The sequence below is a fragment of the Erpetoichthys calabaricus genome, chromosome 8 (genome assembly GCF_900747795.2).
Source record: "Erpetoichthys calabaricus chromosome 8, fErpCal1.3, whole genome shotgun sequence".
Lineage (NCBI taxonomy): Eukaryota > Metazoa > Chordata > Cladistia > Polypteriformes > Polypteridae > Erpetoichthys > Erpetoichthys calabaricus.
This window is the reverse complement of record NC_041401.2, coordinates 4,154,560-4,170,893: the sequence shown is the minus strand read 5'-3', so window position 1 is coordinate 4,170,893 and position 16,334 is coordinate 4,154,560. Positions and strand designations below refer to the sequence as shown.

Genomic DNA, 16,334 nt, shown 5'->3' with positions numbered 1-16,334 from the left:
GCGAAAACCAGAACCGGTGTGGTGTACAAGTGATAGGTGGGGATGAGCAAGAATGCATTCGGATTGATAACGAAACGAAATTACACATTGTGAATTAGTTGTTTATCCATCCATCCATTCTCCAACCCGCTGAATCCGAACACAGGGTCACGGGGGTCTGCTGGAGCCAATCCCAGCCAACACAGGGCACAAGGCAGGAACCAGTCCTGGGCAGGGTGCCAACCCACCGCAGATTAGTTGTTTATCTTCCTAGAAATTATTATCAGTGTAATGTTTCTGTTTATTTTCGTTATCGCCTCATAAATTTCAACTGCCGTGTCTGATGCCGTCACAGAAGGACCGTCTGAAAATGATTTTTGAAGCTTTTGTGGATGAAAATCAGAGAATTTGACTTTTTTTCATTCATGAGTGATATTTTTCCGAACCCTGCAGCTTACACCTGAAGTGTTCTGAGCCTTTTGGCCAATAATGTCGCCCCCCAAAAATGTGCCGGCCGGGGTGGACCGCCCCCTCCGCCCGCCCCTAGCTGCGCCACTGTATTGAGGTCGTACTTTGTGCGGTTGTTCTCGTTGTTGGCAGATTTACCTAAAAGGTCACACACGTTTCGTTCACTCAGACGCAGTTGCAAGGTTAATGAGTAGAAAACAAAACAAGGACGTTGTGAGGACAAAACAGGGACAGAACGTGTTTTATCGGGAAGTATCTCTCCAATCCTGAAACTTAAATATCCTGCCAGCACCTTTAAAAGAGGATTCTGTTCTTATAATTTATGGCATTTATAAATGATTTTCTAGTGTTAATGATTTCCATTTTTGTTTTTTTTCACTTTCTAAAGTTGTTTTCTAAAATATGCGTATTTAGCTTGGGTTTTATAACCCAACGATTTTGAATGTAATGATAGTTTGCTTTCAGAAAGTGTGATTGTAAAGTTCAATATCTTATTACCATCTTTCCCATGATGCCATTGTGTCTTCCATTGGTGCTGCCATTTGTGGTGCTGTTGTTGTCGATTCGTTGCTAGAGAAATAAGCAGACGGTGAGTGGCGGGTCTAGGGCTACAAAGGACATGATGAACTCTTGTGTTCCTCCGAGTCTGCGTGTGTCCATCTAGTTATTCTTCATCTCCAGCTCAGGAGACCGCATGTGGCCCTCATCCACGACTTTAGAATTCTCAAAGGCATCGATAACGTACAGTTAGGTCCATACATATTTGGACAGAGACAACTGTTTTCTAATTTTGGTTCTGTACATCACCACAGTGAATTTGAAATGAAACAACTCCTCAGATGTAGTTGAAGTGCAGACTTTCAGCTTTAATTCAGTGAGGTGAACAAAACGATTACATAAAAATGTGAGGCAACTAAAGCATTTTTTGAACACAATCCCTTCATTTCAGGGGCTCAAAAGTAATTGGACAAATTAAATAACTGGAAATCAAATGTTCATTTCTAATACTTGGTTGAAAACCCTTTGCTGGCAATGACAGCCTGAAGTCTTGAACTCCTGGACGTCACCAGATGTTGGGTTTCCTCCTTTTTAATGCTCTGCCAGGCCTTTACTGCAGCGGCTTTCAGTTGCTGTTTGTTTGTGGGCCTTTCTGTCTGAAGTTTAGTCTTCAACAAGTGAAATGTCTGCTCAGTTGGGTTAAGATCAGGGGACTGACTTGGCCATTCCAGAATTTTCCACTTCTTTGCTTTAATAAACTCCTGGGTTGCTTTGGCTGTATGTTTTGGGTCATTGTCCATCTGTATCATGAATCAATTTGACTGCTGGATTTAGCTGGATTTGAGCAGACAGTATGTCTCTGAACACCTCAGAATTCATTCGGCTGCTTCTGTCCTGTGTCACATCATCAATAAACACGAGTGTCCCAGTGCCACTGGCAGCCATGCACACCCAAGCCATCACACTGCCTCCTTCCACCGTGTTTTACAGATGATGTGCTATGCTTTGGATAATGAGCTGTTCCACGCCTTCTCCATACTTTTTTCTTGCCATCATTCTGGTAGAGGTTGATCTTGGTTTCATCTGTCCAAAGAATGTTTTTCCAGAACTGTGCTGGCTTTTTTAGATGTTCTTTAGCAAAGTCCAATCTCGCCTTTCTGTTCTTGAGGCTTATGAGTGGCTTGCACCTTGCAGTGCACCCTCTGGATTTCCTTTCATGCAGTCTTCTCTTTATGGTAGACTTGGATATCGATACGCCCGCCTACCCCCTGGAGAGTGTTGTTCACTTGGTTGGCTGTTGTGAAGGGGTTTCTCTTCACCATGGAAATGATTCTGCGATCATCCACCACTGTTGTCTTCCGTGGACGTCCAGGTCTTTTAGCGTTGCTGACTTCACCAGTGCTTGCTTTTTCTCAGGATGGACCAAACTGTAGATTTTGCCACTTGTAATATTGTAGCAATTTCTCAGATGGGTTTTTTCTGTTTTCGCAGCTTAAGGATGGCTTCTGTCACCCGCATGGAGAGCTCCTTTGACCGCATGTTGTCTGTTCACAGCAAAATCTTCCACATGCAAGCACCACACCTCAAATCAACTCCATGCCTTTTATCTGCTGAATTGATAAGGACATAACGATGGACTTGACCACACCTGCTCATGAAATAGCCTTAGAGTCAATTGTCCAATTACTTTTGAGCCCCTGAAATGAAGAAGGGATTGTGTTAAATTAATGCTTTAGTTGCCTCACATTTTTATGTAATCGTTTTGTTCACCCCACTGAACTAAAGCTGAAAGTCTGCACTTCAACTGCATCTGAGTTGTTTCATTTCAAATTCATTGTGGTAATGTACAGAACCAAAATGAGAAAACAGTTATCTCTGTCCAAATATTTATGGACCTAACTGTAGATCCAACAGAATTCTTTCAGATGAACGGTGAATAGCGTACTCGAGGACATTGGTTGAATTTACACTTCTTCATGTGAAGAGTTGGGGGAACTCCAGAACAAACTACTGAGCCAACGAGTTGAAGCTTTAAGGAGGATCTGTATGGGGCAGCTTAGCTACTAGCTGAACAAACAAACTGAATGCTGAGGGGTCTCCTCTCGTTTGTCAGATTTCTCACGTTCTTATCTGGTGATCTCGGTAAATGACGCTTACTCTGCGCTTTTTGACAGCAATTTAGGTTTTTCGATTTTGCCTTGATGACTGTGTTTGTTTAATTGGCCTCCCAGCTACATATCCATGTTTGTCTTTTGACTCAAAGTCACTTCTTCTGGTCCATTATTTAAAATATTTTGGTCACCTTCTCAGTGTCGGAATATCTGTGCCCAGTCTGAGCGGTAGCCCCCTAGTGGACGAGGTGTTGAACTGTAAAGCTGAAGGTCTCAGGTTTGCTCTTCAGTCTCCTTGTGCTCGCAGTGTCCCTTCATTTCACTTTCCCTGCACGTATCTTGATGAGGGTCGCACTGCCAACCTGACAATCTGGGAGACCAGGCTGCTCAGTCTTTGGCACATTCTTCCAGAACCTTCTCTGAAATTCCCAAGGCCAGTTGAAGGGGTGCGTAATCCCTTCAGGGTGTATCCAAGTGAGCTGTACCTGGTATATTCCCAAAAGGAAGCATCCTATCTCAATGCACATCCCACCTTAGTGGGTCTTCACTGAGCTCTTAACCACATCACAGTTTTGAGACCCCTCTGTGATTCATTCCCTGGACATAATAATTATTTGTATTTATATAGCGCTTTTTTCACTACTCAAAGCGCTTAGCAATTGCAGGTTAAGGGCCCAACAGAGCAGAGTCCCTATTGGCATTTACGGGATTCAAACTGGCAACCTTCTGATGCAGATCCCTAGCCACAGAGCCACCACTCATGCACAAGACCATCTGAAAGGCCCAAAGCAAAATGCCTGTGGTGGGTTTTAAGTACAAGTGTAAACTGGGTATACTAGTGGTTGAGATTCTTAGTTGTTACAGTAATGTTCTTAAAAATCCAATTCCAGTTAAGAGCTGGTGAAGGACAGAAGGTCACCAAGCCGGAATTCTCCAACTGACATTAACCCAAGGGTGTCCCTGCCCACCAGAGTCGCAGACAAGTGGAAAATGGTTTTGTTTTAGATGGAGAAACAAGAGGACAGGGTGACACAGTGAGACGTAAGGACAGACCTGAGTTGGAGAAGACGGATGAGGATGCAGATGAGGACTGACCAGCAGTGTTGAGTAGCCATTAGTGTAACGGTTAAATTTGCAGCAAGGCTTCGACTTTTACTTCGCAAAACAAATTGTAAGACTATAGCATATCATGACCCGCGTAATTCACACCGTTGACACAGAAAGAAAGGTGTTTGGTCCCACGCATTCATTCACCGCAAAATCTCCAAGTCCTTCCTAACAAGCAATTCTGGATATCCCACCTACTACACCACCGGTGTCCTTGATCAGCAGAGCAGATGCATAACGCAGTTTTCACTCGTCTGGGGTACACAAGGCTGTGGCAGGCAAGCGGGTGGAAAGGAGAACCAGGAAGGTGACAACAAAGATGCAGACTGACCAGTAGTGTTGGGCAGCCATTTGAGTAAGCCATGTGAACCACAGATTTGCACATCCTGAAACATTTCGTAAAATTAGCAAACCGTGAAATGCATGCCATTGATGCAGGAAGATAACACACACAATGCCACCGATATTCCCACCTCCATCCCATTACCCCATCCTTATAGCCAGCAATTACCGACTAAGTGTTGGCTGGGGAGATCCTACCTACTATACCACCTGTGTCTGCCAGGCTGAGCAGTTGTCACTTGTCACAATTCCTCGATTTCACCTCAACCTTTAAAAAGCTTCCATATATTTTTTTTAGTGAGTTTTGAAGTCTACGATTGTGAAATTACATGAAAATGAATCTTAGAGATATTAGATGGAACGGACAAGAACCAAGTGACGGGACAGGCGAGGAGGTTCATTAATTGGGAAGAACAAAGAAAACCAAAAGGCCCAAACAAAGATATTGGGCAGAAATGAAATGTCGTCGAAACTCCTGCTAGAATTTCGGTTTTTCTAACTACAACAATTTTGCAAAGATTTCTTCTGTATTGACTCAAGGGCAAGACAGTAATATTTTTAACGACCGTTTTTGTAAGATCATAAACCAGAAAATCCAAATTATCAAATCAAAACGCTAAACAGTTAAAGGAAGCCCAAAATCTTTCACTTGTAAGGCTTTTTAGAGGAATCTTTGTCTTGGATAAGGAAGAATACGCACGGCACTGAAGCTTTAAATCATCACACAACCGACATCACACACACTCTTGGAAACAAAGAGAACAAAACCAGGCACTGCAGGTTCATTTCTGGGATGAACCAAAGTAACGTGAAGCCATTGCAAAGTGCTGACGTTGTGTGGTGGCCTCCTGGAGTCTGGAGATGACTTCCTAATCGAGGAGATCCGCTCCGGTCGGCAGGCAGGTCCTGAATGACGTGGTTGTGTAGCAGAGAAGGCAGAAAGGGGCGGAACTGGTGGAGTTCTGACAGGAAGTGATGTCAGCAGTCTTCCAGTGCGTTCCTCTGCTCGAAATCAGATGGACGTTGCGTTAGTGGCAGTGTTGCATTGAAAACCTTCCCCTTATGTTTAGTTGAACTCCACCCTGCGAGACACACACCCAGTTTTCACCTATGTGACACCCTGCATCACCTTGACAACATGGCATGTGCCTATCCGGCTGATACAGAAAATCAAAAAAGGCATCACGGTCAGGGCTTGAAGTGGACTGGCACTGCTTTTACTCCATTTCAGCAGTGGAGTATCAGTCCATACTGGCACTTTTTGCTCTAAACCCTATGGGGGGCCCGCCCCACTCTTTGATATAATATATGAATATCAGAACTCTACTCTTCCATATTAAATACTAGCCGTCCCCCGCAGCTCTGCCTGTATGGTAGTGAAAGAGCACAAACTTTAAAAATGAATCAACAAACAGGTATTGCTAGCTAAGTGGAGGCGAGGTGCGCTCCAACACGTGGCGAGAGGTAGAGCAACTCGAACGGAGACTGGCGTGTGAGTGAGGAGGGCTCTGCCCGGCTCTCCACTCCTGAGGACCCACCTCCTGTTCCCCTCGGCCCGCAGTGTTTCTCTCAGATTAGCGCAAATAAATCGGTGCCGCAAGCGAACTATGATACTTAGCGCGATGAGAGAAGTCGCAAAATCAACTGGAATGTTCTAGAGAAAAGCCTGGTCTAAATCCATTAAGCAGTTCTCTCATTTGCTAGCTAAGTGGATATAAGATGCGCCCCAAGGCGGGTGAGTGAGTGAGGTGGGCTCCGCCTCATGTCTCTCAGATTCGCGCAAATAAATCGGTACTGCAGGCGAACTATGATACTTAGTGTGATGAGAGAAGTCACAAAATCAACTGGAATGTTCTAGAGAAAAGCCCGCTCTAAATCCGTTAAGTAGTTCTCACGTTTGCTAGCTAAGCAGATGTAAGGTACACACCCCGAGGCTGGCACGTGAGTGAGGAGGGCCCCGCTGCGTGTCTCTCAAATTTGCGCTAATAAATTGGCACCACAAGTGAACTATGATATTTAGTGCAATGAGAGAAGTCGCAAAATCAACCGGAATGTTCAAGAAAATTCTAGAAAAAAGCCCGCTCTAAATCCGTTAAGTAGTTCTCATGTTTGCTAGCTAAGCGGATATAAGATGTGCCCCGAGGCTGGCACGTAAGTGAGGAGGGCCCTGCTGTGTGTCTCTCGGATTTGCGCTAATAAATTGGCACCACAAGCGAACTATGATACTTAGTGCAATGAGAGAAGTCGCAAAATCAACCGGAATGTTCTAGAGAAAAGCCCGCTCTAAATCCGTTAAGTAGTTCTCACGTTTGCTAGCTAAGCAGATGTAAGGTACACACCCCGAGGCTGGTATGTGAGTGAGGAGGGCCCCGCTGCGTGTCTCTCGGATTTGCGCTAATAAATTGGCACCACAAGCGAACTATGATACTTAGCGCAATGAGAGAAGTCGCAAAATCAACCGGAATGTTCAAGAAAATTCTAGAAAAAAGCCCGCTCTAAATCTGTTAAGTAGTTCTCATGTTTGCTAGCTAAGTGGATGTAAGGTACACACCCCGAGGCTGGCACATGAGTGAGAAGGATCCTTCCTCCCCCTCTCCTCAGTCTGCTGTGTCTCTCTGATTCGTGCAAATAAATCGGCACCGCAGGCGAACTCTGATACTTATTGTGATGAGAGAAGTTGCAAAATCAACTGGAATGTTCAAGAAAATTCTAGAAAAAAGCCGCTCTAAATCCGTTAAGTAGTTCTCTTGTTTGCTAGCTAAGCGGATATAAGATGTGCCCCGAGGCTGGCACGTAAATGAGGAGGGCCCTGCTGTGTGTCTCTCGGATTTGCGCTAATAAATTGGCACCACAAGCGAACTATGATACTTAGCGCAATGAGAGAAGTCGCAAAATCAACCGGAATGTTCAAGAAAATTCTAGAAAAAAGCCGCTCTAAATCCGTTAAGTAGTTCTCTTGTTTGCTAGCTAAGTGGATGTAAGATACACCCCATGGCACCGCCTCCTCCCCTCGGCCCACTGCGTCTCTCTTGGATTCGCGCAAATAAATCGGTATGGCAGACGAACTCTGATACTTAGTGCGATGACAGAAGTCGCAAAATCAACTGGAATGTTCAAGAAAATTATTAAAAAAAACAAAAAAAAAACAACCTGATCGAAATCCGTCAAGTCGTTCTCTCGTGAAAAGCGGGCAGACAGACAGACTTTGGATTTTATATGTATATAGAGAGAGTTATATTAGCGCCTCCAAAGCGGGTCCCTCCCCGCTCTTCGACACAATACTCATATAACGGGACACTCAAAACTCGATTAAACAATTGTGTCAAATTTGTACGGCACTACGACGCGTACCGAGAAGCCGACAAACACACTCGGCCTTATATAAATATTTACTTCCAGTTCAAGCACTGGTGCTGTTAAACTTGTTTAATCCTGAAAGAAACACCAGGAAGAAATTCAGCAACCCAAAAAATCCTGTAAAAGGAAGTGAAGGGTCTTGAATTGGACTCCAAACAAAACAAAATCCTCACATTTGTTCGAGGATATGGGGGGGTCCCACAAGCGTGAGCTGCCATTTTATAGCTGGGGGCTGTTGATGTCACGTACGACACTTGAACAGCAGATGTTCTCATCAACAACAACACCGCTGCTGAAATACGAGACCTCAACAATGTGGTAGCAAAAGACGCCCCAAAATGACGCTGCTATAAAGACAAAATAAAGAAAAAACATGAAGTCGGACACAAAGCAACAGCGGAGAAGTCGCAATGAAAATTCACGACCACTTTAGGGTTTGACAGATTTATTTTTATCGATTTCTGGATGCCAGTTTGGATGTTAAGCACAACTTGGCGTGTGTCTTTTTGTCTGTAACAGCAGGCTGGGTGCCTCGACTGGCACCCTGGCTGTCATTTGCCGTCCCTTACATGGGCATTTTTGTCATCTTCATCAACTCCCTTGCGTGTGATTCCTTCGCTTGTCACACATGCCATCAGTTATTCCTTGTTTGCCTTATTAAATGATCCCAAAGGTTTCAAACACGGTGCCCATCCTGAGCCTGGCCACAGGTGCCAGTGTTGTCTCACCGGCTCTGACACACTGTGCTGCTTGGATGTCTTGTACCCTTGAAGTAATCCGCTAAAATCAAATTGGGGGCCCATCTTCTCAAATTTGGCATCGGCCACTCAACAGGTTATTTTGGGATGGACACATCTTCATTTTGGGGGGCTATTTTAGATTAAGTGGGTTTCTGACTTATTTTGGTCAGCCATATTGAGTTCCAAAATTGGACAGTTGGATTTGCTGTGATATCAAGCGCCTTTCACAGCTCGCACTACCCTGTTGGTTTTACAGACTAGAATTGAATCTGGGTGGCACGGTGGTGCAGTGGTAGCGCTGCTGCCTCGCAGTTAGAAGACCTGGGTTCGCTTCCCGGGTCCTCCCTGCGTGGAGTTTGCATGTTCTCCCCGTGTCTGCGTGGGTTTCCTCCGGGCACTCCGGTTTCCTCCCACAGTCCAAAGACATGCAGGTTAGGTGGATTGGCGATTCTAAATTGGCCCTAGTGTGTGCTTGGTGTGTGGGTGTGTTTGTGTGTGTCCTGTGGTGGGTTGGCACCCTGCCCGGGATTGGTTCCTGCCTTGTGCCCTGTGTTGGCTGGGATTGGCTCCAGCGGACCCCCGTGACCCTGTGTTTGGATTCAGCGGGTTGGAAAATGGATGGATGGATGGAATTGAATCTGCATTTGTGCCCAAGGAGACTCAGTGCTATTGGTTCAAATTTTGTTGGGTTGGGGTGCCCATCACCTCCCTCCTGTGCCCCCTAGAGTTACATTTGTGCCTCATGGTGCGGACTGAGCCGCCCGACTCCCTTTCTTCCTGCTTGAGAAGTTGTTGATTGGGCAGCTGGTGCCCCCTACTGGCGATAGAGCTGCCCTCTCATGTGTGTTTATGTCAATGCCTTGTCAGTCTGTGACTTAGACATTCTTTGCCGTAGGTACAGGAATGGCCAGAAACTGAGCGGAGACGAACGCGTGACACTCTCACGCAAAGAAGGCAAGCACAGCATCTTCATTGCCAAGGCCACCGACAAAGACGCAGGCTTGTATGTTGCCCGGGCCAAAAACTCTGGTGGCACGCTGTCATCTAGCGCCATCCTGCAAGTCCAAGGTAACGTGCTGGCTGATGCCACCCTTGAGCCTCTCCAAGAATGGTTCCCTTACTTTGGCACGCTGTGCGCCCTCTTGTGGCTCACCTACCTGCTTGCATCCTAAAGCCAGGGCTGAGGACTTGCACGCTTCACCTGACGGGACACAGCCGTGTCACTTGCACGAGATAAGGTCCCCCACTTTTAACAGCACCCCCTCTCCCTGTGGGAATCAGCGTGTGTTTTTTCGGATGTGTGAACTCACCGCTGTCACAAAACCAGACATGGAGCAGCACATGTGAATGGGACACTCGCCGATGGGCCAAAAAAACTGGACACTTAATCACTGCAACGTCTTACGCCTCTTTCATCACCTGTCACCTTTAAGTTGCACCCCTCACTGCATCACAAAGTGGGACAGACTTACCTGAGCGCCTCACCGAGACTCGGCCCCCACCAGGCCATCCTTTCAAGTACTTTGGGTTGTAATTCTCTTGTCTTTCTGTTTTGTTTTGTGTTCTCTTCTTTCCTGCTTTGTAAGGCGTCTTGCGGTGGTGCTGACCATGAAAGGCGCTATATAAAATAAAGCTTGGCTGATTGAAGTACAAGGGGCTTGATAGCATCAAACAAGAATGTAGCAGAAATGCTCTCTGTGCCAGAATACAGACAGCAGGGGGCGCTGCACCTGCCTTTGGCTTCAGCTTACTTGCCTCGCCCACTGCTTTCTCTCCAGTGTTTCACTTCTTCACCACTAGGGGCCACTGGAGCCGTCCATTTGTCCTCAGTTTTCAAATTCAGCACTTCAGAGTTACTCATCACATCCACCAGCTGTCGCCATCATTTCTGTCTTTGGTTTCTTATTAATAATTTCTGCACACTTATGCACAATTCTACGCCGTATTTCTACCTATGAATTAGTTTTATTCTTATAATTATGGGGCTGTGTAGTACCTTTTTAGATTGTGTTATGAACTGGAGCTTCCTCACAGGGAAAGAGGAGTGTGAGATCCTGAAAAACGAGGAAGGGAGTCAACCGGAATCTGAACTGGTCTGTCCAGCCAAGGCTCACCTGACATCAGCCAGAGAAGGACTGAAAATGGGGAGCTGGCAAGAAAACTCGAACATCACAGCAGATAATAAAATCTCCATGGAATGGTGGCCAAGTTCTGGAGCTGCTGTCTCCCAACAAGGTGACCAGGGTGCTCGTTGACCCCTGCGTTGGGCTGACGTCCTGTCCAGATGTCACTCCTGCCTTGTGCCTGATGCTTACTGGGCTCCAGCTGACATGGCTCAGAATAAAACAGGCTTAGAAAATGGAAGCAAAGATAACAAAAATCCCACAAGGGGAGGGATGACCATAAACCTTTGGCTTGTTTTAAATGGGAAAATAACAAATCTTTATGATTAAGTGATTTATGGCTAAAAGCAATATATGAAATACAAAGAAAGGATCAAAAGAATAAAAACGGGCACAAAGGAGTTGTCTAAAAGGAAAAATCCACAGCCCAGAAATTGGAATCTTAGACACAGAAGCAAGAAGTCCCAAAAAACAGAAAAAAACTCCAAACACTGACTCCCAACTCCTGAGCCTTCTCCACCAATTTGAATTGCCCGAGGGAGGACTCCGAAGTGGTGATGTCCTGACTCGGCAGGGAAGCAGGAGAGTTGATTCTGTGAGTAATACCGGGAGAACAGGCACAACAAAAGAAAATAAAAATAAACCGGAGCTCAGACGAGAGGCAAAAATCAAAGACAAATAACAGGCAACAAGTCATAACCAGGGAAAACAAGAAAAGAAAGCAAAATGAAAGTAAGGAATTCTATCCGCAGATCGGATAAGGTGCCTAGTGAAAGGTTGACCTTCAATGCCAGTTGTTGATCAAGTCAGGGTCACGACCTTGGAGACCCCGCCCCTAGAGATGACAGACGTGACCCTGACAGCGGTATGCAAATGGCTTCTCTTCAAGAACAGGCTACAAAGCATCAGTTTACAGCCTAAATAATGACAGGTGACATCAGGGTGGCCCCGCCTCCTAGGGCTCCACCCACAAAGAATAAGGCGCATATAGAAATTTAAAGAGACAGAGTACACAACATTAAACAGAACTGAAATGTGTCAAAAAACATGACAACTCAAAAACAACAGAAAGAGACATCAACATGTGGAATTCCATAAGAGTTCATGGGTGCTGCCATTTTGTGTTGGCGTTCCATGGTCTGGCCCAGGGCCCTCTTAACATATGGGCACAATGGGCACTGCCCAGGGGCCCACACTGTTTCTGATGCCTATGTATGTTTCTGTTTTGATATCAAAACAGGGGCCCTAGCGCACTACTTGGCCCGGGAGTCTCTGATGCTGGTAAGACAGCCCTGGTGTGGCCGTACTGCTCACCGTGGTGAGGCCTGTTACTGTTCATGGCTCGCATACATAAGCAGGCGTTATTACGATTTCTATCTCCATTCACGTTTTCTGAACGTATTTTGCTTGTCACTTTATGCAATTGGAGTTTCTTTGGATCACAGAATTCTTTTCTATTGTCTGTTGTTTTCAGAAAGTTATGGGAGTCCGCCATCTTGACTTCGCTGCCTGTCGCCACATTAGCAGTGCTGTTGACTGGGGGCGTGGCCTGAGAGGCCGTGACCCATGACGTCATGGATTTGATGGCTTAAAACGTCACCTTTTCCTAATCTGAGTTTGCAGATAATTCAAAAGAAATTTCCATGTGCTGGTTGTTTGTGCTCCATCCATCCATCTATCCAACCCACGATATCCTAACTACAGGGTCACGGGGGTCTGCTGGAGCCAACACAAGGCACAAGGCAGAAACAAACCCCGGGCAGGGTGCCAGCCCACTGCAGTGTTTGTGCTCTTTATTATTAAAGTTTTAGTCCTCCTTTTTTTTCTTTTTACGCCAACTCTGATTTTTGGATTTTGGGGACAAAAGATGGGATGGACCCTCAGATTTTTTGTGAGTTTTGTTGATGTTTTTTTCTACTGGTCACCAGCAGTATTCTCAATTTGCTCCGTTTTGGCGAACTGTAACACCCTAATTTTCTAGAAATGTTCAGTTAATAATATTTTAGCAAACAATACAAGCGAGTGTACATGTGGACAGGTGACGTTTGGACCGTGTGACGTGAGCACGGTGTCCAGGTGTTCAGTGATGGTCCTCACTGAAGCTCATAGTGTAAGGAACTTTGTGATCTCCGTTCCCCATAAAAATGTTTTCTCCAGAAAACACACGGGAAGCACCACAAAGCTCAGACGGTGACTTTGGTTCTGATTTCATTTGTAAGTCTTGGCCTTAGGATGAAGGTCTGTGGTGTTCTTCAGTGTTGGCCTTACACACCCCTGCAGTTTCCACTTCAGTGCAGAAGGTGACACCTAACTGGCCTTAGAGGGTTTGTCACTGAGTATTCAGGCAAGAGAGTCTGCACCGATTCTGACCATCAGGCCGGTGGCCGTCCGTGACAGCGGGGTGACAAACAAGAACGGGGCTGAGAATTCAACAGCATGTTGTGGCAGTTGAGGCCCCTATCGACCTCTCGAACCCTCAGTTACCACTCCAAACACAGGATAAAAAATACAATTATTATTTATTTTATAATAATGTGCACAAAGCACACTCCACACTACTCATATAGATAGATAGATAGATAGATAGATAGATAGATAGATAGATAGATAGATAGATAGATAGATAGGAAAGGCACTATATAATAGATAGATAGATAGATAGATAGATAGATAGATAGATAGATAGATAGATAGATAGATAGATAGATACTTTATTAATCCCAAGGGGAAATTCCCATACTCCCGCAGCACCTTACTGATACAAAAAAAAACCAATATTAAATTAAAGATTGATAATAATGCAGGTAAAAAACAGACAATAACTTTATATAATGTTAACGTTTACCCCCCCGGGTGGAATTGAAGAATCAATTAAAATTAAAAAATTAAACAATCAATAATCACAATTCCTCCACTCCCAGACACTTAGCCACCCTTCCTCCCAGCTCAGCTCGCTGTCTGGGATTTCCCAGAGTCCTTTATAGTCCATGACCCGGAAGTGTTTGTCCCTCAGTCCATGTGACTTTCTATCACTTCTGGGTCAGGCAAAAACTCCCTTTTCTTCATCAGCCCGGAAGCACTTTATTTCTTCCAACCATGTGACTAGGATTTACTTCCGGGCTGTATGGAAAATAAACGTCTCTGTGTCTCCCTGCAGCGTCCCCTGGTGACCCCGACGTTATCCAGCAGGGCTGTGTATTAAAACTCCATAGTCCATGATGCCCTGCTGGAGTTCGGAGCATCTCCACATTGCAGGGAGAGCTCCATCTGGCTGCCTGGGCGTATTGGCCGGGATGAATGGCCGGCCATATCTCACAAGGACCAAAAGCCAAAAAAAAAGGTTTGGGGCTGCCCCCCCACCCCCCCGTATATTGATGTATAGGGTGATCCAGATCTAATTATGCAACTTTTAATGCTGGAAGACAATGCAAGACAAAAGAATTGTTTGAAATATCTTGTAATAAATGAATGCAGGGCAGGTGCTGCCATCTATCGGCAACAAAAATAATTTTTTGTGAATTGTCTATGTAATAAACTTAATAAGTTATAGCGTAATGAAAATTGCATAATTGCATAATTAGATCTGGACCACTCTGGTATGTGGGACAAACCATCAGTTTTAAAAAGTCTGGCATAGGAAGTGAGGTCATTGGGGCTGGAACAGGAAATGATGTCATCAGGGCCGGAAATGGAAGTGGAGTTTTCAGGCCTGGAACCGGAAGTGACATCATCGGGGCCCAGTTGGGATTTCCCGTAACTGGTCTGCTGGAGGAAGAAAAAAGAGAAAATGTCAGCGCACTCCGCCACCCCCTGGTCCGGCATGGAATTACCTTCAGTCAGGCCCTTTGACCGCCTCCCATGCGCACGTGTGTGACAACATATATTCACTTATCCAAAGCAACTTACAAAAGAAGTTAACACGATGGAGTATGGGGGACGGCTTAGGAACAAGTGTTAGAGGTCAAGGGTACAAAAGTGATCATCCCAAGTGGAGAGCTTTAAATGAAGCAGAACGGCACAAGTCTTAGAGTTACCAGAACCCATCAAAGCCATTATTTAATGTTCCTGAGATCGTTCCCAGCCGGCCTTATGGAGGATAAGCTGCTGCGCTCTTCATAGGTGGTCAGGTTCCACACATCTCTACAGTCAAAGCGCACATAACAGGCAGACATTTCACCCTGAGCACAGTTGGTGACACCTCTTGGTGTTTGTGGGCTCCTTCCTTAACGGCTAACTTGTGAATAGTTGGCCTGGTGTACCCCATTACCAGTTAGCTGTAACACGGGCCTCTTTTGTATTTTCCCAATACACAAACACACAGCTAACCTCTTGCTGGAAAATGAAACAAGTGGACCGACTAGAAATCTCAACGTCGTACTTACTGTAAAATCGCAGTCAGAGATAACAGCAGTAAAGTTTGAAATGAAGCCCCCTAAACCAAGAGGTGCACAATGCAGACCCTTAGAGCGGCACAGCGATGACGTCAGGCTTTACACACCTCCCACTCTCGCTCCGTAGCAACGACATAGCAACAGAGCAGTTGGGAAAGCAAAATCAGGACGGAAAAAGTAGTCGGGGTATAAAAAAGGCAAACTGAAGGTGAAAATAAGAAATACAATAAATACGTAAAATCCCCAAAGGGGATAAATAATAAATCACAAATAACTGAGAAATCCTATAGAATGGACACTAAAATCAACACAATCCTCACGTTGTCCTTGTTTATTTCTGGTCATCTGTTAAATAAAGTCAATGGATTTGTAAATACTCACTTAGCAGATGCTGTCACCCAAATCAACTTACAAAACAGGTCAATATAATCACATGATCATCAGGCTGAGGTTGTGTTTAGAAAGAAGTGTGGCCACTAGGGGGCGTCACAGGACCCCAGACACACACACACACACAGAGTCAAATACTACACATCACCTTCAGTCACACCATCAGCTTCTTCCACTTCACTCCTCCGCTTATCCCAGGGGGGTGTTGTCCTGCTCCACTCCCAACTCCGACTCCCTGACCCGAGTGGCGGGCTCTCTTTTAACTCCAGGAGGAACGTCGGGGTCAGGCAGGACTACAGCAGTCCTTGTATCGTCAGCATATGACAGCTCCCCCTGGTGGCCCCTACAGAACCTGTGGGACTACAACTCCCATGCTGCCCTGAAGTTGTCCACAATGGGGAAGGAAGTAAGGACTAGAAACCAATTTTTAAGACGAATGTTATGTTGTGTGTTGGTCGTCCTTTTAATTCCTCAGTAGGTGGCACTGTGATCATTGCAGCAGTTCTTCACGAGTGGTCCTACTACCCCTTAGTTACAAGTCTGCCACCATCCAGGATTGGTCTCTACCTTGTAGGATGGGTTCTGGCCCCCACGCCCCTAAACTGCATTAAACCGGTTTCAGAATGCATTTTATGTTCCGTTTCTACGTCCCGTTGATGAGCTGCCCACCAGGACTGTGTTTCGACACCCAATGCCAATAAAAATAATCGGGCAGTTTCTTGAGTTTGCTTCATCTCGTGTTTACCTGTGCAGTGTTTTCCTGACAGGCACAGAGGCTCCCAATCACCCGCTGGTATACGTGTGTGTAGTGTGGCACAGGCTGGCACG

The 16,334-nt window shown here is 45.5% G+C and overlaps 1 protein-coding gene across 1 annotated transcript in view; it reads left to right on the top strand.

Moving 5' to 3' along the window:
• Nucleotides 1-16,334, top strand: part of ccdc141 (coiled-coil domain containing 141) — a 160,547-nt gene that overhangs the window by 100,959 nt on the left and 43,254 nt on the right. The window contains exon 25 of the mRNA XM_051930465.1: nt 9,498-9,670. Within this exon, the coding sequence (XP_051786425.1) occupies nt 9,498-9,670 (173 nt within the window). The remainder of the gene's footprint in view (nt 1-9,497; nt 9,671-16,334) is intronic.